At 38.0% G+C, this 21,651-nt stretch overlaps 4 protein-coding genes across 10 annotated transcripts; all 4 read right to left on the minus strand.

Annotated features, from left to right (window-relative positions):
* Nucleotides 1–94: 94 nt before the first annotated feature.
* LOC105178836 (hAT dimerization domain-containing protein) lies at nt 95–4,928 on the minus strand. The gene is made up of 7 exons (XM_011102372.3): nt 4,651–4,928; nt 2,757–4,098; nt 1,923–2,609; nt 1,746–1,829; nt 1,554–1,629; nt 1,159–1,475; nt 95–496 (listed from the first exon to the last, which is right to left on the minus strand). Exons 2-7 carry the CDS (start codon nt 4,071–4,073, stop codon nt 284–286), a joined length of 2,694 nt encoding a protein of 897 aa, XP_011100674.1. The 5' UTR covers nt 4,074–4,098; nt 4,651–4,928; the 3' UTR covers nt 95–283.
* A 962-nt stretch (nt 4,929–5,890) lies between these two features.
* Nucleotides 5,891–10,895, minus strand: RPL3P (ribosomal protein L3 plastid). Of its 2 annotated transcripts, none has more exons than XM_011102371.3 (5): nt 10,471–10,895; nt 9,962–10,171; nt 9,094–9,198; nt 6,798–6,911; nt 5,891–6,360 (listed from the first exon to the last, which is right to left on the minus strand). In XM_011102371.3, the coding sequence occupies exons 1-5, from the start codon at nt 10,813–10,815 to the stop codon at nt 6,187–6,189; spliced, it is 948 nt and encodes a 315-aa protein (XP_011100673.1). In that variant the 5' UTR covers nt 10,816–10,895; the 3' UTR covers nt 5,891–6,186. The 2 variants fall into 2 exon arrangements, with proteins under 2 accessions (XP_011100673.1, XP_020555127.1); XM_020699468.2 differs by having other exon boundaries at nt 6,088–6,360; nt 6,802–6,911.
* Nucleotides 10,896–14,335: 3,440 nt separating this feature from the next.
* LOC105178832 (Late embryogenesis abundant protein (LEA) family protein) lies at nt 14,336–15,505 on the minus strand. Of its 3 annotated transcripts, none has more exons than XM_011102370.3 (2): nt 15,082–15,505; nt 14,336–14,898 (listed from the first exon to the last, which is right to left on the minus strand). In XM_011102370.3, the coding sequence occupies exons 1-2, from the start codon at nt 15,329–15,331 to the stop codon at nt 14,501–14,503; spliced, it is 648 nt and encodes a 215-aa protein (XP_011100672.2). In that variant the 5' UTR covers nt 15,332–15,505; the 3' UTR covers nt 14,336–14,500. The 3 variants fall into 3 exon arrangements, with proteins under 3 accessions (XP_011100672.2, XP_011100670.2, XP_011100671.2); XM_011102368.3 differs by having other exon boundaries at nt 14,336–14,916; XM_011102369.3 differs by having other exon boundaries at nt 14,336–14,910; nt 15,082–15,504.
* Nucleotides 15,506–16,658: 1,153 nt separating this feature from the next.
* On the minus strand, nt 16,659–20,971 carry LOC105178831 (uncharacterized). Of its 4 annotated transcripts, none has more exons than XM_011102366.3 (5): nt 20,820–20,970; nt 20,552–20,613; nt 20,051–20,433; nt 17,723–19,591; nt 16,659–16,944 (listed from the first exon to the last, which is right to left on the minus strand). In XM_011102366.3, the coding sequence occupies exons 3-5, from the start codon at nt 20,398–20,400 to the stop codon at nt 16,866–16,868; spliced, it is 2,298 nt and encodes a 765-aa protein (XP_011100668.1). In that variant the 5' UTR covers nt 20,401–20,433; nt 20,552–20,613; nt 20,820–20,970; the 3' UTR covers nt 16,659–16,865. The 4 variants fall into 4 exon arrangements, with proteins under 4 accessions (XP_011100668.1, XP_020555114.1, XP_011100669.1 ...); XM_020699455.2 differs by having other exon boundaries at nt 20,691–20,958; XM_011102367.3 differs by lacking the exon at nt 20,552–20,613 and having other exon boundaries at nt 20,820–20,971.
* Nucleotides 20,972–21,651: the final 680 nt, after the last annotated feature.

A 21,651-nucleotide genomic window follows, 5' to 3' on the forward strand; every position in this document is an offset into this window, starting at 1 on the left:
TATTTACCAAGTGCAGTGCCAAGTATTTTGGGTAATATCATGTCCGGTTGTGCCAGAACAATCAAAGTACTTTTATCCTTTTACTTTGAAACAATTGAATAACTCTCTTCTTTGCAGTTACACCTCAATCCATTTACAAAATTTGTCACCAGGAATACACAAACTGTTACCAACTTACAAAGCACCACTAAGAAGAAGAGAAAATGAACCTATTAAATCTTACACCCAGTTAAATGGTTTAACTATTTTTACGCATTTCTTCATAGGTGGCGCATTCCTGTTACTATTCAGTCATATCATCATCAATAAAGTTCAGATCTTGATCATCGCCTGAGGCTGCATCATCCTGAGCAGGATCCTCAACATCCAATGGCTCTACCACATCTGCTAGCACCATCTCCAGTGCTCTCTTTCTGGAGTCTGCATTTCCATCATCAAGCTCCTGCAATTCATTCTCGTATGCATCCCCATGTTCCATTTCATTATAAAGTATTTCCTGCAAATTTTATTGGAATTAGAATATTCACAAGTCCACACTAGTGCAAAGGCATAATCAAAACGAAACTAGGCAAAACTGGAACTCGCAAACAAGCCCAACATTAATACTAACAAGGAATATTATGATGAAAACTAATAATATGCAGCAATCTCAACTTTTATCTTAATCGTCGTGAAACCTTTCTTTTCACTTGAAATGAGAACAAACTCAGACACCAAAATTAAATCCAAGGGCATTCGAGATCTACACCAGGCAATACCCCTTGATTACAATGAAAAAATAATTTATTCTGAAAGACAAAGGAAAAGGAGCAATAACAAAATAGGAATATAGAGGAATATGAAATGAGGCAAAATAACCACTATCAGGTGCTAAGAGAATGAGTCGCAAGTGACAATTAGTAAGATTGACTGACAAGGCAGAAAATCACAATAGGCTGCCATTCAACAGCCTCCATAATCAAAGTTGCCAAAATCCCAAGACAGGGGAAACAAATCTTGAATTATGAGAACCAGAAAATTGTCTTTCGTTAGCCAATCAGATCAGGTCCGATCTTTAATCATACTTACAGTAACCATTCAGAAAAAGATAATAACCCAAACCCGAGCTAAGTCAAACAAACTGGGAATTTATGTGGGCCAGCAATTTTTCATTGATACCTCGTCTTCTTGCAAGGGTTGTTTCTCTGTCTCTACACTCCAGTCATACAATAAATCTTCTTGCAGAACAATGTCGAGGGATGGTGAGTTGCAAGACCTTCTCCTCATTTGTCGTTCCCTAAGCCTCAAATTGTAGTGAACATAGATAGTTTCACTCAATCTTTTCTGTGCCAAACGGTTGTGCCTTTGTACATACATCTGATCATGTATACTCCAGTTATGTTCACACCCAAACGTTGAGCAACTTTGACTCAATATACGCACAGCTATACGTTGCAGCTCCAAACAATTTATCCCATGTTGTTGCCACCAGGCAGCTAGAGAAAGGAGATTGTTGTCAATGTAAATTACAGATTAGAGGTGTAATTCGATTTAATTATTTTGTATGGTATAACCTGGATCAAGCTCTGATCTGGTACTAATTGCCAAGTCAGTTCCAAAATCAGCTTTTGCAGAGCCAAAGTCAGAAATCTGAAAGGGAACATGCAAATGGTTGGCAAATACATATGCGGGTACATATTTCAAAAGTAAGAAAATACTCCCTCTAGAAATGAAAATGCAAAATGATTGAACTAGAAATTTATCACCTGCATAGATGCTGAAATCCTTCTAGCGCTGTCTGATTCCAATCTCACAATGCAGGCATTGAGGCCACGTACAACATCAGGATGCTACATGATGCACACTGTTACTGTTATGCTAGCAAAAGCTAGAAGAAATTGGAGAGAAAATTAACTTTTCGAGATGGACAATCATTCTCGTACCAGAATAAAGTCTGGACGATACCGGTACGAAGGATTCAGGAAATAAGCAGCCAGATAGAGGGGATGGTGAAACAATGAACTCCAGTGAGTGTCAATCACACTCCAAAAAGGTTCATATTTACGTGCATCATCATTATGATTGATTTTAATCGCAAGCTTTGCCCTGTACATGTCATTGTAGATGAATGGCATTGAGAGGCTCTCATCGCTATTCATCTTTTGAAGCACTTCCACTATAGGGTCTATTGATCTTCTAACAAACTGTACTTTCCTCCAAAATGAGGAATCCAGAACAATATTTTCAACCTCTTTACCTTCGTCCAATTTTGAAAATCTAGATGAAACCCACTTCTTCGACTGAAACATTCGTCTAAGACCAACCCTGTGGTCAAGCAAATTTTGTAATGTAGTAAAACTGGAAGCAGACCGAGTGACAGACGGCCTCAAAAGTTCCTCACCTCCAGTAAATTCTTTTTTCATTAGATTCAATAACCAGATCCTATTGTAAATGAATTTTGTGATTTTTTGCCCTTTCTCTATACAGTCTCGCACCCGATTTAGTTTCATAAATTCTTCTAGCATTTGATCAATGCAGTGAGCAGCGCAAGGTGTCCAAAACAAATTTCTTCTCCTCTCTTCAAGCATCTTCCCAGCAGCCCGGTAACTGGGTGTATTCTGAGTGATAACCTACACTCAAATTAATTGACAAGGAGGAGGACACGATGGAGGTCGTGGGGGTGAGGATGGAGGGACGGTGAGTCAGTTGATAAAAAAGCAGAAAACTAAACATACAATTAAAGTAGCACTACAGTATGCATAGAAGCAAAAGGTTACCTGCACAACATTTTCCTCCCCCATCTCCTCCACCACTCTGTCAAGCAATTTATATAAATAGGCTGCATCATCAATTACGCCCGTGGCATCCACTGAACATACAAAATATACTCCACGAGGGCAAGAAACCAAAATATTGATCAACATCCTGCCCTGAAAATCTCTCCTACTATCCGCCAAAATGGAACATCCTGTAATTGCCCAGGAGGCCTTGTACTCCTCAAGGTAGCTTTTGATGGTCAAAATCTCATCCTGTAGAAACCGTCCACATAGCAAATGGCTTGATGGTCCTACCAGATCTGTGCCATACTGGCCAACCAACTCCAACATTTTATGAAAATACGGGGAGTTGGCTGCATGAGGAGGCACTCCTGCATGATAGAAAAATTTGCTTATAGCAGAAACGACTTCTCTTCGGGACCTCTTAGGGGAACCTGCTTTCACTTGTTTGCCAGATACTGGCATCTGAATTTTGGGTGTCTTAAGAACATTAGCATCAAACCTTGGCCTTTTCGACAATGGTTCAGACCCATTACAAGCAGACAACCCTTTGAAAGTTCTCCTCAAGTCTCTGTCAAATCTTCTATCACCAAGTACAAGTATATCATTACCCACACAATATGCAGCTTCCTCTTCCTGCTCTTCCTCTTCATTTTCTGAGTTTAGGTAAAAGGTAGATATCTCCTTAGTGTCAGGTCGCCTATGCCTCCTACCTGTACGATGCCATTTCATGTTCTCCTTTATCTTAAGATATACTTCCTCAGGCGCATTCTTACAGGGAGCAACTTCACCAGGTATCCTAGCTAAGTGTTGCTTAAAGCGGTTGATACCACCACTAACGATCTTCTCACAGTAATTGCATTTTACTTTCTTCTTCCTGTCATCCTGAGGAACACCATGTTCCCAACCAGGGTCAACATATCCTAATGAACGAAGTGGAGTCATATTTATCACTAAATCCTTGTCACTTGACAACTGCTTACCTTTTCTCCTATATCCAACATGCTCTTCATCTTCCACATCATCAGTAGTGCTGAAATTCAAATAGGATTGTTCGTCATACTCAATATGCCTTGATTTCTTACCAAGTCGGCAACCCTCCAAGTTTTCCCTCATTTTGAGGCGCACCTCTTCTGGAGCCTTATCACAATAAGTTACTTCACCAGAAAGGCGGGCAAGATGTTGCTTCAGTCTGTAAATTCCACCGCTAACAACTTTGCCACAGTAATTGCATCTGACCTTCTTCTTCCTCTCATCTTGAGCAACACCATGCTCCCACCCTGGGTCTACATATCCAGAAGGGCGGAGCGATGCCATCTTTAAACCATTCCTCAATGCAGTCCTGCAGAATGGTGAGAGCAATGTGAATGAGGTAACCTTGCAAGAGCTTTATTTTCATAATAATGCGAGAATAATGTGAAAAATGCAATGAGGGGATTACATATATTATAGAGGGGAATAGCAATAAGTGTCCGGGAACTCTATGTGCAGTGCCCATCTGATATTAAGCGTATGTAAGAAGTAAAAACAAATAAATGTTAAACAACTAGAGAGATTCAAATTGAAGTAGCAATACACATTTTACATATATAGAGTGAAAAATTGGAAAACATGGAAAATAATAAGAGGAAAGACGAAAGTTTAAGCAGTAGAGGGGAGAGGTAGAGCAGAAATTGAGTAAACAGAGAAACGACAGAAGTTGAGCTGAAGCTAAAAGCTTAAAAAAAAAATCATAGTGAATGTAGGATGGTTAAAAAGAGGAGATGCAGTAGGTACTGAATTAGCTAGAAAGAGTAGTAGTGACTCTGGCACGGCAAGCAAAGGAGGATAAATCAAATAATTTCTTGAAACACTGAATTGAATGGAGAAGAGAATAAATTTGAAATCTTCATACCTGAAATTGAATGATGATGATGATTGTAAGGGATTGGAATCGGCGGGTATTATATTGTATTGATTGATGGGAGAAGAAATGAATATTAGTAAGGAAAAGGAAAAAGGATTAATGGATCGGAAGAAAGAAACCAGTCGAGTGGAGAGAGGGTTTGGGAATCGGCTGAGTCAGAGAGTAGAGAACCGCTGTTGCCTTCTCTACCTCTACCTCTTCCTCGCTAGGGTTCCACAATCCTGACTCTCTGAGTGAGTGGACACGCACACCCACACGCGTTGAACACATTGCCCAAACTTTTTTTTTATAATAATAAAAAAAAACAAATTTGTTCATTAGAAAAAGAAAAAAACGAAAAAAAAAAGAGGGATTGACTCGAAAAGAACAAACTTTGAATATACAATTTAAAACAATTTAATACATTACAAATAAAATTTACTCAATAAGTTAAAACAATCATTGATTAAAGAGGAAGATGCTGAATAGAGACATGTAAATTACAATTTATATCAGTGTGATTATCAATTCTCTCAAAACAATTATTGATAAAGTGAATCCAATATCAATAATGCAAATAAAATATGTGAACGGATAAATAAATCAATGTTCAGTGATTTATATTATTAGAGTTTCCCCTCTAATTGGCATTCATTCATATATATATACATATATATATATATAATTTCAAAAGAAAAGACTATGGAAGCAATTATTAGATAGATTAGTGTATAATGCAATTGCCATTTGCCAAATTGCATCAAGTGATGCCTACTTCGCAGTCACACCTACCCATTGCCATGATCCATCATTCTTGCTCATATTCATTCTCCAGTCTCCACCTCTCTTAATTGCTCCACCTCATAGTCGCTCGCACTCTGTTCAAACCCACACCATCTACTCTTCTATTATTACCCATCCCTACCTACCTTGCACAACATCTCCCCACGGAGCTCAAGAACTAGCTCAGTCCTGTCAGTTCTTGCTATTACAGGGAGTATGCAACAGCGGTCCCGGTGCCTCAACTGATAGGCAGATCAAATGGAAGGGCTACCGTGTCATAACCAACTCCAACAGGAACAGGGACGAAGCTCTTCAGTTCACGCCTGCTCAAGTGCCCCCTACTTTATCATAAGAGCGGAACCCAAAAGAAACTGTCAGTCATCCGTGGATGACAAACCATTGGTAATATTATTTTGATTTCCAAAACCATGCATTTATTATAGCAAGTCTGACATTAATAACAGAATAAACAAGACAAACCAGGCCTGAATTCTTAATAATATAACAGAATTACATTCCTTGGACATCCTATTCTACTCTTGTATGGTTCATCAACCGCCCCTCCCAACCACTTGTTGAATTATCAACTCTATTACCTGTCTTGTTCATAATAAAATCACAACAATAAATCATTTAAACCAATACCACCACTTCTCAAGAAAAGAGAAACAAAAAATTTACACTCTTTTTTCCCTAGCAACCTATAGCCTTCACTAAATTTGCTGCCAGAAAGGGGTCTTTATCACCAATTATCAGCTAACATCAATCTGCTGCCATAAAAGGGTCTGTCTCACCGATATCAGCTACTAAAGGTTCCAATTTTGTCGGGTCCTCATCTTCTGGTGCAAAATAAGTAGGAAACGGAAGCAAAGACACATCTGGCTTCTTGTAGACTGCATCTTTTATGAAGACAAAATTTCCGGCTGCACCTGGAACCTGCAAAAGCACCAGCAGTCCCAAAATGGATTTCAACCGACAAGATGTCAAGAAAACGAATTCTCCTCCAGCTCAACGACTTCAGTATGAAAATGTGGCATAGAATTCACCATTGTTACTGCATGACATCAAACACGCTCGTAGCATTTTTGCATAGAATAGCAGTTTTCTTCAATGCGCTGAAAACTCTTGTTGAAAAATTTGTGTAAATCAACATAAACTCCTAAGTGCCTTTGTACAAAAATGATTGATTTACTTCTCTAACTCCAGAACATTAACATCTAGGAAGATGGGAATTTATTGTGAACAGTCAAAAGTGAGAAAATCTTAGAAAGGTTAATGCATTACAAGCATGTGATAACTTTATTTGCTGCCTTCAATTTGTGGTCCAAATAATGCAAATCAAAGAAATAAATAGGTAGATAAGAAAACCATACTTGCCCTTTTACCCATAATAGGTTCCTTGCAGGGTCAACTTTGTAAACCCAAACATTTTTAACTGTTCTTTGCTCGACACCCATGTGGCCAGGCATCTTCTTTCCCTTAAAAACCTGATCAAATAAGATAGAATAGTATGTCACAGCATGCATCCGCAGTGTAACTACATGCCGATCATTAGATAAAAGCAGTGAAAATGCCAAAAAATGGAAAATAGTAAAGTAAATTCTAAAACCAATTTGTCCACTTTGTGGGATGGACCTTCATAGTTTTACAGAAAGAGGTTCCCAGGAGTATTTGGAAGAGAGTTTCCTTTAGTTGTAAGATATCAAGCAAGGGAAATCATACTTGTTTGTTGGTTTTCAAGACTCGACCAAACTAATTCCCTCTTATAATTGATGATCAACTTCGATGACTTCTTTCAAGTTATCAGCTTCTCCAAACCTAATAATATGTAGCCATCAATACATACCTCTATGTGCTCGAATGGCTCTCATAAGTCATAATGGAATATTTTTTAATCAACCTCTTCATGGAGACAAAATTAGTTTGGAAAAAGGAAAGATTGGATAGTATTAGTAATTGTGGAATCTCATAATGCTAAGTTGCTCACAACATTACATATTCATTGCTTTAATTTCCACACCTCAGTAAGTACTATAGGCAAATAGGCAATATAAAGGAAGAATTGAGCAATTGAATAACAGTATATGAGAATCAGGAAAAGAGCAGCTTGCTTCAAAACATGTCCCTAACTCTGAATAGTCCTTCCTGATGCTCCATAAAAGTAGAGTAAACCTGTAAGGTTGAACCTCAACAATTTCAACCTTCAGGAGCTCAAAATTGTGTTCAAGTTTTCTTCAAGCAATATAGAGGGAAGCTGACAATAAAAGTGTTTGGTTGTGGGTCTGAGTTGCACATTTCTGACTCCTCGTATCAGCAAATTACATTATCCATCAAAAAGACATCGATCTCACGATATCAACTACAATATGTATCTTGATCCTTGGTGCTCATAATACAATCACAATGTTGCCCTGTAAGCTAAAAGAAATATCCACTGCTGCAGACTCATAGAACAGAATACAGAGCTAATCAGCAAAACCTTCAAACAAACAAGGACATTAAACTGGGTTAACTGCAGCTACCTCCCTCCTAAATAGCCAAATTGCCAACTCCTCCAATCCTTTTCCATAATGACTAACAATAATAACTGTGAGTGGGGAGAAAAGAGAACCAGGTGAACAGAAAAGGTAAGACATAGCATGAGGAGTGAGAGAAAGAGGACACTGAGGCAAACAAAGGAAAGATTCTTGAGGAAGAGAGAGCAAAATAAGGATGGAGGTAGCGACAAGGAGGCTGACAGGAGAAGGTGCAAAGCGGGTAGGAAAGACATGATGGGAACAAGAAAGTGGGGACAATAAGAAGAGGGAGATGGGGAAGAGGAGAGAGACCGATGGATGGCTTAGGGGAAAAGATGGAAGGACAATGTGACGATGGTGAAGAGGAATGGAGCTAGATACAGGGAAGGAAATGGTAGAGAGAGAGGAGAGGAAGGATGAGAGGAGGGAGGGAGAGTTGACCTAGGTTTTTACAGGGTTTGACTTGCTTAAATTGAGTTCAAACAACAAAAATTGGTTATTCAAGACAACTCCAAATATCCAAACACCTTACATAATTGGAGGTACAACTAATAATACTTACACTTGAGATACTTAAAAGTTTTTAAGGCAATGAGATTTAATTATAGATACAATATAAAAGGCACCCCTTCAACTATTAGAACAGAAATAGAAGGGAAACTTTGTTTTTTATGAAAGAGGGAGACGAAATTAGTCTTATTACATTGAGCAGAAACCCCCATTATTTATTCAATGTCCTCAAACCTCGAGCTTAGCAAGCACTGCACCATCTTCTTCCCTCAATGATACTATTACTATAGATCTCTTATCATTTTTATCTGATACTTCTGTTGATGTGTACTTTTCATCAATATTTTATCTATCATGAGAAACGTTTTCCTCTCTTATTAGAACAGAGCCTGCTGTTCCTTTGCGGTTTCGTCAAATTTGTTATGATACCATAATATATCCCAGCAAGTTATGAGCACACGTTCTCAAAATAATCAGGACTTAAAATACAAACCAGATGCTTCAAATAGGATTTAAGATACAACTAATAGACAAGGAAAAGAGTTATGGGGCAGGGATATGCATCTCCAGATCTCCAAAAGCAATCAGATTTTTGGATTGAATAAAAAAAAAAGTCTGAAATTTCACCAAGGACAATGCACACCTTTCCTGGAGCATCCCTTTGACCAGTAGAACCAATACTTCGGTGCGATAATGATGCACCATGAGATGCAGGCATACCCTTGAAGCCCCACCGTTTCATCCCACCCTACAAGCAGAAGAAACCGTAACAGTTCAGTATCATACAGATCAAGAAAAGTGCATCTTTCACACAGGTAATATGGATTTCTCTAACTTAATTACTTGATTAGTGAGAAAGAAAATAAAATGAAGTTCCACACACAAGCTAAAAACTTGCATTACAGTTCAAAGCCTGAGAGGAACAGTTCTAGAGGCCAAGGATACAAAGTGCCTCACATTACAGAACTTTTAGATTCATTTCTCCTAATATTCAAAGTAGCATTTCATACTTGAGTTGAGACCACAAAACAAACCTGCTTTTCAGCTTATTTTCTGAAAAAATAAAATGTTTCCAAAGCTCCTAATTCATTTTGCCACAACAACCCCAAGAAGACACAGCATCCAACTGTCAATTTCTGGTGGGGGTCAAGGGGTGAAGGGGCTAGTGGTCGTAAATCATTTTAAAGTGAACTCCTAAAAGTATCCAGTCACATACATCATGAATTTGTATACCACAAAGGTGAAGTCACAAATGCAGCTCTACATGCGATTTGTTGGAAGTCCTTAAGTTACCAAAAACTATACAGATTTTTGAAAAGAACAAAGCACCTTCATTAGTTTATCAGAAAAGTGAACAAATTTCCAATGTATAGCTTCTACTTCGGGATAGTCATTGTTGCTGAAGGTGGCAAATGATGCTTACAATCAGTCAAACTAAATGAATGCGGAGAATGTGTAAAATAAGTAACACAGCAGTTATGAATACAGTTGCAAGTAAGAATTACTGGTACCTGAAATCCCTTCCCTTTTGTAATGCTAGTGACGTCAACATACTGCCCTGGAACAAAATGGCGAACACTGATGGATGTTCCAACGGGAAGAAGAGCATCCTCAGTCACTGGAAACTCCCTCAGCTTCCTTTTCATGGGCACGCCTTGAGCTCTAAAATGGCCCACTTCAGGTTTTCTCAAATGTTTCTCCTTCTTTTGTCCACACCCAATCTAGCTACCACCATACCATTAAACACATCAGAGTAGTTGTAGAAGAAAAGCTTCATACCGTGTGTGTGTGTGTGTATAGTAAGTAGTACGCATCAAATCAGAATGGTCATACAGTGCACAACCCCGTCCACAACCACTAGTCCTAAGGATAACAATGAGTCATATTGCTTACAACATTAGCCATCTCTCGCAAGATTTGAATTTTTAGGCAAACACGTCTAACATTTTTTTAACATTTTATTGGATCTTGTAAAAGAAATAGAGAGAGTGAGAACAAATTAAGGTTGATGCGGTGGAACCTGAAGCGCAGAAAATCCTTCTTTTTCAGGGGTTTTGACTTGGGAGACGATGTTATCATCCAACCAGAGAATCGTAACGGGAATCCGGGCGCCCCACTTATCCCACAACGCCGTCATTCCACACTTAACGGCGATAGCACCAGTCCGCTTCGAATGGCGGGTCATAACTCCGGGTGTAGCTTGGATAACTCGAGAGCTGATAGAATCATGTTTTTCTGCCTCCAGGATGAAGGTTCTGAACTGTGTGGTTTGCTGTAGGGATGCCTGAGAAAGCGAAAGAGATGTGGGGCGGAAGAAGAGGAGGTGGGTGAAACGAGAAACGAGGCCTTTGGAAGCGGCGGCCATGCCGTTGGTGCAAAGGGGTTAAAATGAAGAATGTGGAACTTGAGAGTTTGGGGGGGGGGGTTTGAAGTTGAAATGACTGTGCAGCGGTGCTGGGTAGGGTTTTAGAGGAAATATGTGTTTTACTTTTTGTTTCGGGTAAAACGCAGACACTCCTGTTTAGGGGTTATTTATTTTTTTATTATTAAAAAATAAAAGGATTATATTAATATAATTTAATTAAATATACTAATATTAGTATAACAAGTCGTGATTTGTAATCACGGCTCGATTTAAAAAATATTCATTGTTTAAAAATAAATGGCCAAGTCACGATTACAAATCACGACTTTTTTTTTATTTTTTTAATTAATTTTGGTTATAAATTAATTATAAAAATTAATTTTTAACAATATATTAAAGTTCAAAAAATTATAATATTAAAATTATATTAATTTAAATAATTATAATTAAGTGTACAAATATAATAGTGTATATTTTTTTGTATAATTGTAAAAAGTATGATGAATATACAATTATTTTTGACAACCCGGTACCGGCACATCTGATTGTAGAAGAATTTCTTTGCTAGGCTTGTTGCCTTGCACGCGTTTGCGCCTAATCCATCTCATTGTGAATATGTGATGTTTGATTTCAACAAGGGCGCGAAAAGATGCGAATAGTAGTGTCGTGAACCAACTCAAATCCCGTCACATCCCAATAATCTTCGAAATGCAAAGGTTCAAATGATTTGAAATATGTATTCTTATAAGCCATTATATCATAATAATATTTCACCATTGATGCAGTATTAATCATGTATGCAACCTATACCTTTTGAGCGTGATTGCAAGGAATACCAAATTGAGTCCACTTGCCACAAGAACATTCTCGGTTCGCAATTTTAACAACATGGGTATTGAGTCCATGTCCACTATGACATCTTGTACAATCGAGGCAAACTGTCGGAACTGATGGTATTTGGTGACGGTATGCTCAACAGAATTTTGGTGCCAACATGTGAACATCTTATGTGCAAAATCCATCCACAGTTGGTTGTTGGCCAACATTACAATACTTTTCGCTAATCTCTCACGAAAATAATGGACAGTTCGTTGAAAAGTCATCTCAGCAATTGCTGTCAACGGTAGGCGGCGAGCCCCTTCCAATACTCCACTTATGCATTCCGATATATTTGTCATTATAATTCCATATCGCCATCCACCATCATGAGATGCTGTCCATTTTTTCTTGTTGATCTTGTCTAAATACTCAAATGCGGATAGTTTCTGGTTCTTTATTTCTTCCATAATGCGATTAAATTTCCTAATATGATATTCAAAGCCAGCTCTCCAATAAAGATCCTTCAATACGATATTTTTGTGTTGACTGTTGAAATTGGAACACACATGCCTCAAGCAATATCGATGCACGCCGTTAGGTGGCACGAAATCCAAACTTTCACGTACAACTTTAACGATACCAGGATGGCGCTCAGAAATAAGGTAGATACCACGTCGCCCCCGTATAATATGTCTGTTTAATTGTCTAAGAAACCACTTTCAAGATGAATATGATTCTTCATTGACAATTGTAAAAGCAAGAGGGAGTCATGTTCATTTCCATCCATGGCAGCAGCAATCAACATTTTGTGTTTAAACTTTTGTGTATAAATGGGTCCTATCTACACTAATAAATTTGCAACAGTATCTGAACCTTCAATACACGATTTGAACGCCCAAAAGACGTATCCTAACACATATGCACCGGTTGATGGGTAGCAGGCTTTGTGTTGCCATTCAACAATCGCTCCTGGATTATATTTTTGGAGAACTCCCATGTATTTGGGTAGCTTTTGAACTGAGCTCTCCCATGTGCCGTAAACAATTTCACGTGCCATTTCAAACTGTAACCAGTTCCGATTTGTCTTACTCCACTCACATTTGAAAAGCCATTCTTGACCCGAAGGAGGTCGTACGAAGATGAACTTCTCTTTCAAGGACCTACATTGGACTTGAGGGTGTCTAAAAATCTATAGTCTTTTTTAGCAGAGAGATAGAAAAAACCTCTATCTCCCTACCTTTTCGAAGTGGTGAAAGAATACAATGATAAAAAATTATCAAAATTGAGTTCAAACTGATGCACTTGCATTATTATGATGAAGATGACAATATGACTAACAGAATTTGGGGATAGCTGCATAGGACACAAATTCAAGCCCCTAAGAACCTGAGCTACGTATGGAGCTAGGGGTAATCGCAGTCCGGCTTCGAAATGTTGCAAGGAAAAAGGACAAAATCCTCTAGGAGGGAAATGCATGCGATCAAAAGATTGAGCAATAAGGACTTCGAAATTATTGGGAATATAATATTTTTCTTTAATACGATGAATGGGGAGTTTAACAGTATTTGTTATACCCAACCAAGAAACATTCTTTGATACTTAACCTGAATGGGGACCTCATCACTATTAGACCTTTCTACTTGACGACTAGACCTAGACCTAATCCTAGATGGACCCTCTGCAGGCACTGGGGTCGCTCCCCTTAGTAGGAAGGTCGCACAAGATGAAAATTCAGAACTTGAATTAGAAGAGTTAGAGAAAGACATGGTACCTTAAGAGAGGTCGTGTGGAAAGTCGAGAGGATGCAGATAGCGATCTCAATAAGAGATTCAGTCAATAGGAATTTCATGAAAATGAGGAGTACATATAAGTGAAGGCTTGGAAGGGAGCGCCAGAGAGGGACCATTCAGGTGGCGCCATGATGCACAGATCAAGGTGGCCAATCGATTTGGAATTGGTGACTGTTCGACTTCTCCTAATATAATTATACACTTAGAAAAAGTGGTGGAGTTTGATGAAGATTTAATTATTAAAAGACGAAAAAACCCTTTATTAAGGGTACAAAGGTCATTTCGCCAGAATCCGCGCATAAGGTAGCGTTTTGACCCGGATGCTAAAGATGATTGGGCTCACACAATTGGAATAGAGGAGAAATGACACATAAACTGATCTACAGTGTCAATATAAACCATATAAATTCCTCAAAATACCATATCTTTGGGCTCACACAATTGGAATAGAGGAGAAATGACACATGAACTGATCTACAGTGTCAATATAAACCATATAAATTCCTCAAAATACCAAATGAATAACTGGCATTTTATTACGATGACCTTTATATTCACATTGCATATATTTACTCGCTGATAGCATATTTTCACCTCGATCACTACCTAATTTGGACGTCGAAGGATCTTCATCGGGGACAAATCCGACTAGCCTAACTTTTTTATTTTATCCTCAGACCCAATCACACATCTAAAAAAATAACGCGACCAAATTAAGCGCGTTGATCGAGATCACACATTCAAGCTGCATCACATGGGATGGGAGGGGATCCAAATGAATATGAAGCATCGATGGATTGTATTAACCGTGATGGATAGTATAGGACCTTGATTATATTATGAAAACAACTGTGTTCTGTAAATCTTACAAAAACAAAAGGAAACAACAAGGTCGGTAGGTAGTCGCTGTCTATCGAAAAGTAAACTCCCATAACCCAAACCTCAATCTTAAAAACAGTATATGCACAACAAGTGACAAAGTGATAGCTATGCACAACACAGCGGTTTTAGTGACAAAGTGGTAGCAGCTTATAACTAGCTGTTTTAATTAATGCTTCCTCCCGCTCGCTAATTGATCATAGCTCCTCATCACGACCTCCCATTGTTGTCGTCGTCGTCATATCCTCCTTGATGTCCCGCGACTTCTCCTTAGCTGCTTCAAGGTTTGATGCTATGGTATCCCTCGCCGACTCATAACCCTCTCCAACTTTCTCTTTAGCAGCTTCATACCCTTCCTTGGCTTTCTCCTTTGCCCACTTCAACTTCTCTTCAGCCTTTTCCTCTTTCTCTCTCGCCTCCTCTCTTGCCGCTTCCTTGCCTTGCCTTGCTTTTTCTGCCGCCATCTCTTTCGCCTGTCCCATCCTCTCGTAAGCTTCCTCAGTCTTCTGCGACGCCTTTCGCTTTACCTCATCCGCCGCCTCGCTTGCTTTGTCTCTTGCCTCTCCAGCTTTCTCTGCTGCCCCCTTCTTTACATCTGAACCATATTCTGCAGCTGCTGCACGTAAGTACGCAACAATATGTATCGTGCATATTGTACACACGACACAATAACAATAAAAATATTCCAAAAAAAATTACTAGCTACTACGCGTATGTATATACTACATATATATATATATATATATATCGAGAGAGAGAGAGAGAGAGGCGGCCGTACCAGTAGTTGCTTGGGTGATTTTATCTTTGGTGTTCTTGGCGGCATCAGAGGTGGAGGTGTGCTTAGCAGCGTGGTTAAAGCCAAGGCCCTCGGCGATCTTCTCCTTGGCCCACTCAGCCCAGGATTCCGAACTACTCTCTTTACCAGCTGCAGCTGCTCCTTCCTCATGTAGTAGTGGATCCTCTTTCCCATTGATGCCCACCACTGCCCATATCACCAACAGTACCACAACCACAAACCTGACCTTCATCGATCTACTGATTCACTGCTACAAATACAAGCACAAGCACCACTAATGCTGCTATCAAAAGCAGTACCCACATGTGTGGCATTCACTTGATGTATATTTTTGGTCTTTTAAGAAAAAACAAAGAGCATCAACCATGCACACAATGCTGAGGCCGAATGGTAGAGAGCGCAGAGGTTAATTCTTATATATGTAGAATGAAGAATGGCGGTGGTTGATGATTTTTAGTTTCAGGGAGATGACGAGTGGCACCAAACGTGGCCAACATCTAAACCCTCTCACTTCCCACCTGTCCTTTTATACACTGTCTCTCTCTCCCCCCCACCTCTACCTATCACCCCGACCACCACTCTTCTTAAATTGGATAAACCTACCCTTTATATATATTATTTCCCTTTCATAATAAGACACGTCCAACTATATTATATGTGTGCATGACTAATTTATATTTGAAAAAAGTAAAAAAAAGATTATATTAACTAAATAAATAGAAATATATATAAGTAAATTATGAAAAAAGGGTGAGAGAAGAAGGATAGATGGAAGTTGAAAAGAGAAAGAAAACTAAAAACTAATTAATCAATAATTATAAAATAAAACAAACTAAAAAATTAAGCAAAAATGTACTTCCGAAGTAAACAAGTCGCGGTAGACACAAACGTAAAATTACATATAGGCTTTTTGTAGTTCAAAAAGCTACATTTAATATGTTTATAATTTACTTTGATCTAATAAGTAGATCTAACTGTTAATTAAAAAATGCTGAATTTTTTTATATTACTAAAAATTAATATTTACTCTTAATTAACTTATTTATTAATTTATTATAGATATATAAAAATAATTTAATCATATAAATATTTATTTAACTTATAATAAATTTTTAATAAATCAATAAAAAATATAAATTTTTATTCTATTTTATTATTACTATCAACACATTTGATAGTTTTCTATTAATGAACTTATTTGTGAGATGAAACCAATCTTTAAAAATAATAGAAATAAAATTTTTAAATTACAAAAAATTATATGTAATGAAATCAAACAATAAGGGGAGTTCTGAGACGGGGGAGTGATATTATCTTTAAAAGTATTACATAGAGACTGACTGGCAAATTTGCTTTTTGATGATGATGAACTGGGAATATTCTCAATTAATTTAAATATATTTATAAAATTTAAAACAATTTAAGTAGGAGTTGATGTCAATTCCTCCCAAAATGAAATTCGGACAGGCTGTAGCCTGTACTTTGTTAGGTCGAATCTTTATTTAGCCTGTCAATTTCTTTAGGCTGTAGCCTCTCTCTTTCTCTCCTTTAAAAATAAATAAACAATAATAATCAACTCTCTTTTATGGAACAGAGTAATCTAGTTCATATTCAAGGGGAAACCCAAAGATTATAACTAAGAAAATTCCCTTACTAATCCAGTAAAATGAGCGTTTCTCATTTCCAGAGAACTATCTTAAAGCATCCAATGTCCTTTGGTAACAAAGAACAAGACCCAAGTTCACATTGCAATGGGTGGTAACAACTCAAGTGCTTCCTTCTGGTTCTTCAATGGCCACCCTTGTCAAGACAGGAGTCTCTGGTGCCTCTATCCCGTTCACCTTGCTGTTCAAAGAACCAAATGTAGGAGAAAAAGGAAAAGAAGAACAATGTTTCTACTCAGTACAGAGGAACATGATGCCAAAAAATACAGAATAAAAATAACAATATAATAGTCCCATGGGTACAAGCTCAGAATTGATATACATCTCAATACCAAAAGACAATTAAGGTTTTCTAACAACTGAAAATAACTATTTAATTATAGAAATAAGCAAGTGGTAAAAAGACCATCTCACTTCATACCAAGTATAGCGGTGAAACAAAATATCCCCTAAGGCTAAGCATGATTCTTTTGGGCGTACACGAACCAAGCAAAAACTTCTCATTTGTTTTCTTGATTTGGAACTTTGAACATATTGCAATGCGTGTACTTGGGAGGTCATTCTTTACCTTTTCCATTTAGGTCACGGTTATATGACTATTGTAAAACATATGCAACACACATGAATTATAGGGAGTATATCACATAAAAATGGGTCTTAGTACCAGACATGACCGAATTTGGAGAAGCGAATAGAAAGAATTTGCACAAGAATGCTTGTATTTAAATATTAGTAATGGATCAAAACAATACACTTATAAACACCAGTTGCCAAATATCAACAGAGTTAACCATTAACTTCCAGTGATGAAATGTGAAATTTCTTGGAAAATAAACATCACCGTATAATGAAGTAGGACTAGAGGAAACTACCAACGACATGAAACTTAAAATATCAGCCAACACTCGATTTACACTACTTAATCACACCCTTCCAAGAGAGTGGTTATAAATACTTACTTGCATGTTTTCTTATTGTGGCCCAGGCCTTTGCACTTACTACACTGGAGCTGACGTTTAATGATATCCACGGATTCAACCAATTTCAATTTTGGTCGCCCTGGTGGTCGTTTTGTAGGTGGAGGAGTTACAATAGTTGCTTCCTGCAGCTCACTTCTTTCTGGTTTCTCCACATTTGGCATGGGATTGATTGACTCTGTATAAGTTGAGCGGTAGCTGTCAGTCATGAAGAATCTAGAGCAATAATCATAAAGGCTCCGGCCAAGGCATTCAAGAACAGCAATAGCATGGCAGCAAGGCAATCCACTGAGCTGCCACCCCTTGCAACTACAGTCCCAGTGATCAATGTCAACTATGTCAACTGATTCACCACGGACCTCAAATGTACTACCATGCGAGAGTAACACTTGAAGTGATCTTGCTTTTGATATCTCATGCTGAAGTTTATCCTCCATAAAAGGTGTCAACCTTGTTACCCATTGACTGGATTCAAGTCGTCGCCTATATATCAATTCCATAATCTTGCCACGCAACACATCTACCATCTGAGTTATAGGCAACTCATCCACCTCAGACACCCAACTGTAGAACTGTTGGCCAAAGTTTGATGTCATATGGTTATATCTAGCCCCACCGAAAAATGCATTGGCCCAGTGATCTGGCTCACTGTTAACAACCCAATTATAAGCCTCAACTGAGATAGCTTTTATGTTTTCAACACACCTCTCGAACATCTCAAGTTTTGGTGCATAGGCAGCAGCATAGAAATCTTGAACCATGAGGCGTCTCGCATCATGAGAAAATTGTCCTTTAAGATCTTTATTAAGCTTCTCTGCAAGACACCGTAAACAGTAACCGTGATAGCACTCCTTGCCAAATATATCAAGCAAGGACTCTCTTATGCCTTTCTGGAAGTCAGAAACAAAAGTAATTTGCTCTGATGTTGAGAGAGCGGATTTCAGTTGTGACAGAAACCAATGCCAGTTTTCCTCGGTCTCTTCATCTACCACAGCAAAAGCTACAGGGAAAAAATCATCATTTCCATCTGCAGCTGTTGCAGCTAATAAAGTTCCTTGATATTTCGAGTAAAGGAGAGTGCTATCAAGAAAAAGAAGAGGACGACACTGGTGAAAACCAGATATTGAGGCATGAAATGATACAAAAAATCGTCGGAAGCTCGAATCTTCCTTAGTGCTGAATGTAGCTAGACTGCCTGGATTAGTCTCCATTATCTTCTCACAGAAAAAAGGTAACTGTGAGTACGCCTCTTTATAAGATCCCTGAAGCTGCTCCCTTGCAATCTCCTTGGCTCGCCATGCTTGCGTATAGTTCAACTGAATGCCATAATCACGCTTGATATCACTGGCAATATCTTTCGGTTTGTAATTTGGGGAAACTTTCAGTTTTTCCTTTATGATACTTCCTATCCATCCCCTAGTCGCTCTATAACCAGCTTTAACGGTGGCCCCTTCACACGTATGCTCGGGGTTCATTTTCTTTATACATATTAATTGAGTAGTAGCCAACCTGGATGCATATATGCGCCACGGACATCCTTCTATTTTGCACTTGGCAGTCACGCGATGGCTGTCATTTTTCTTATATTTGTAGGTGAATCCATGAGCAATGGAATATTTATGCAGCGCTTCACGAAATTCAGCAAAAGTATTGAATCTTTGGTCCACACCAGTTATGATGTTCTCCCACTGAATTGCTGCTCTCCGGTGCTTCTCTTCATTGCTAAATGGACATGCACCAAGTGGTGTAGTTTCAATAGGCTCATCCAACACAATTGCATCATCAGTTTGCATCAAATCCACTGGTACATCAGATGGAATTGCAGCCTCGGACACAGTTGTCCTGCTAGACCTGTATGGTGAGACCAATATTACAAAGAATTTAAGGGAAACAACATAGCACTCATATTACAAATGTAACTCTCTACTGGTTCATGATAATAAGGTGGCAAACAAGCTTTCACACACTAGAAGGGATACAATCACAAGAACTAGTTTCAACTTCCTTTAGCTAGCTCGACATAAAATATTATAAAACCACCGGTTAGGCTAGTTGGGTTTACTTTTCAATAACATGAGAGGAATTGGAAAATAGTAGATTAACTGTATGCCTCATTAACGGTTAGTGAGCAGGACAGTTTAGAAAGGATTCATGTCGGTCAAAACAGTTACTTCAAGAGTAGAGCTTCACCATTTAAAAGTAATTAAAACAAATGACATCTGCGACAATTTCCTATAATAGAAAGGCTTAAGAGGTTGAGCAACAGCAAAGAAAAGATATAGGAATAGAAAGCATGATTCTGAGAAATACCTACTAGCAGGCATGTTGGACATATTTCGAGCAGCAGCTTCTTCAGCAATTACGAAGACCTCAACTTGATCAGAGTCCTTGAAGAAGTTAACCATGCGCTTGAGATCCTTATCCTTGGATATGGTAATCAAAGTCTTCCTGTTTCCAGGAAGAAAATACTTGATTGCCATTGCGTCTGCACTGCATTGAAAGGTTTCGGCAAGTTCATGCTTGAAATCTTTCAACTGGGTCTGATGATCGAGGTCCAGAGCATAAGCTTCGCCTCCAGTATAAAATAAAGAGCCATCATCTTTATTTGTCAAAAATTCCCCTCCAGATTGGCATATGGCTATGATTTTCTTAGTGGCCATCACCAGAAGGCCAAAAGATTAAAATTGAATCAACTACACGGGCAAGCGGGCAATAGTTTATAGGACCGGTTAATTACATACGAAGTAAAATAACGAAAGCACATATCTTGACAACGAAACTCAGAAAAGCAACAAGAAACGATAACATTACCAAAAGAGAAGAGGCAAAACGGTCAGCGAAAGAGAATCCCTAAGAGTAAATATTCAAGAAATCTACAAAGGGCAGTAGAAACAAATAAATAAACAAGCGAAAATCCAAAACCGATAAGAAGTAGAGTGAAAAGATGTACCTTGGTGCTTAAAACACCAAATCACCGGGAAAAAGAAAACGAAAAATAAGAAAATTTTGCAAAGTTTGGGAGGTAATTCCTTTAGAATTTTCTCTCTGCTGGAGTGAATTAAGAGAACCAAGGGTTTACCTTCCACGTAAAGAATTACAGTAGCCTCTGGTGAAATTAAGCTTGCGCAATGTGCATGCTCAGGGTCAGGGTCAGGGCCAGGGCAAGGGTTTCGGGAGAGAGGAGGAGGACCCTTTGGATGGGGGGCGGGGATGGGGGGCAACTAGCTAGTTTTAACTGGTATCATCACGTATGACTAATCTGAACCGTTGGTTCCTTCATCCAATGCGTAACGCTATTCTATTTCTTTTTCTTTTTTCTTGATTCAATGAGGATCAACAAAACCATAGATAGTAATAATATATGAATTAGAAGAGAAAAAAAAGTTCATACATAAACGTAATAATTAAGAATTTTTCAAAGAAATTATGATAACATATATGGCACTTGCATTTACAATCATACAAGTAATAAATTATTTGGGATTATAAGTAGATCCTGCATTCCCACAATATTTTTGTATATGTAAATAAATTATATGTCATTTAATCCTTTAAATCAATCATAAATTATTTTGTAGACGTTACTACATAATTAATTTTGTTAATATGTAAAAATATCATATAGGCAATATTCACTTATGGTTTATGATAATTTTAATTGGTTAAATGCTATTTACCCCTTGATGCAGAAAATGAGCGAAAAAAAAAATTATTGTTAAGAAAAAAGTAAATTATCACCCTACGTTTGTTGAAATGAAGCAAATATACCCCAAACGCATTTAGTGGTTTACATGCACGATTTCTTTATTTACTTTTTAATTTAAAATTAACAATTGCATTTTTGTTTAAAATTATTGAATCTTGATTTTAATTTATGGTCCAAATTTAACTAATCAATCAACATTTTGGAT

Source organism: Sesamum indicum, linkage group LG10 (genome assembly GCF_026168435.1).
Source record: "Sesamum indicum cultivar Baizhima isolate 11 linkage group LG10, ASM2616843v1, whole genome shotgun sequence".
Classification (NCBI taxonomy): domain Eukaryota; kingdom Viridiplantae; phylum Streptophyta; class Magnoliopsida; order Lamiales; family Pedaliaceae; genus Sesamum; species Sesamum indicum.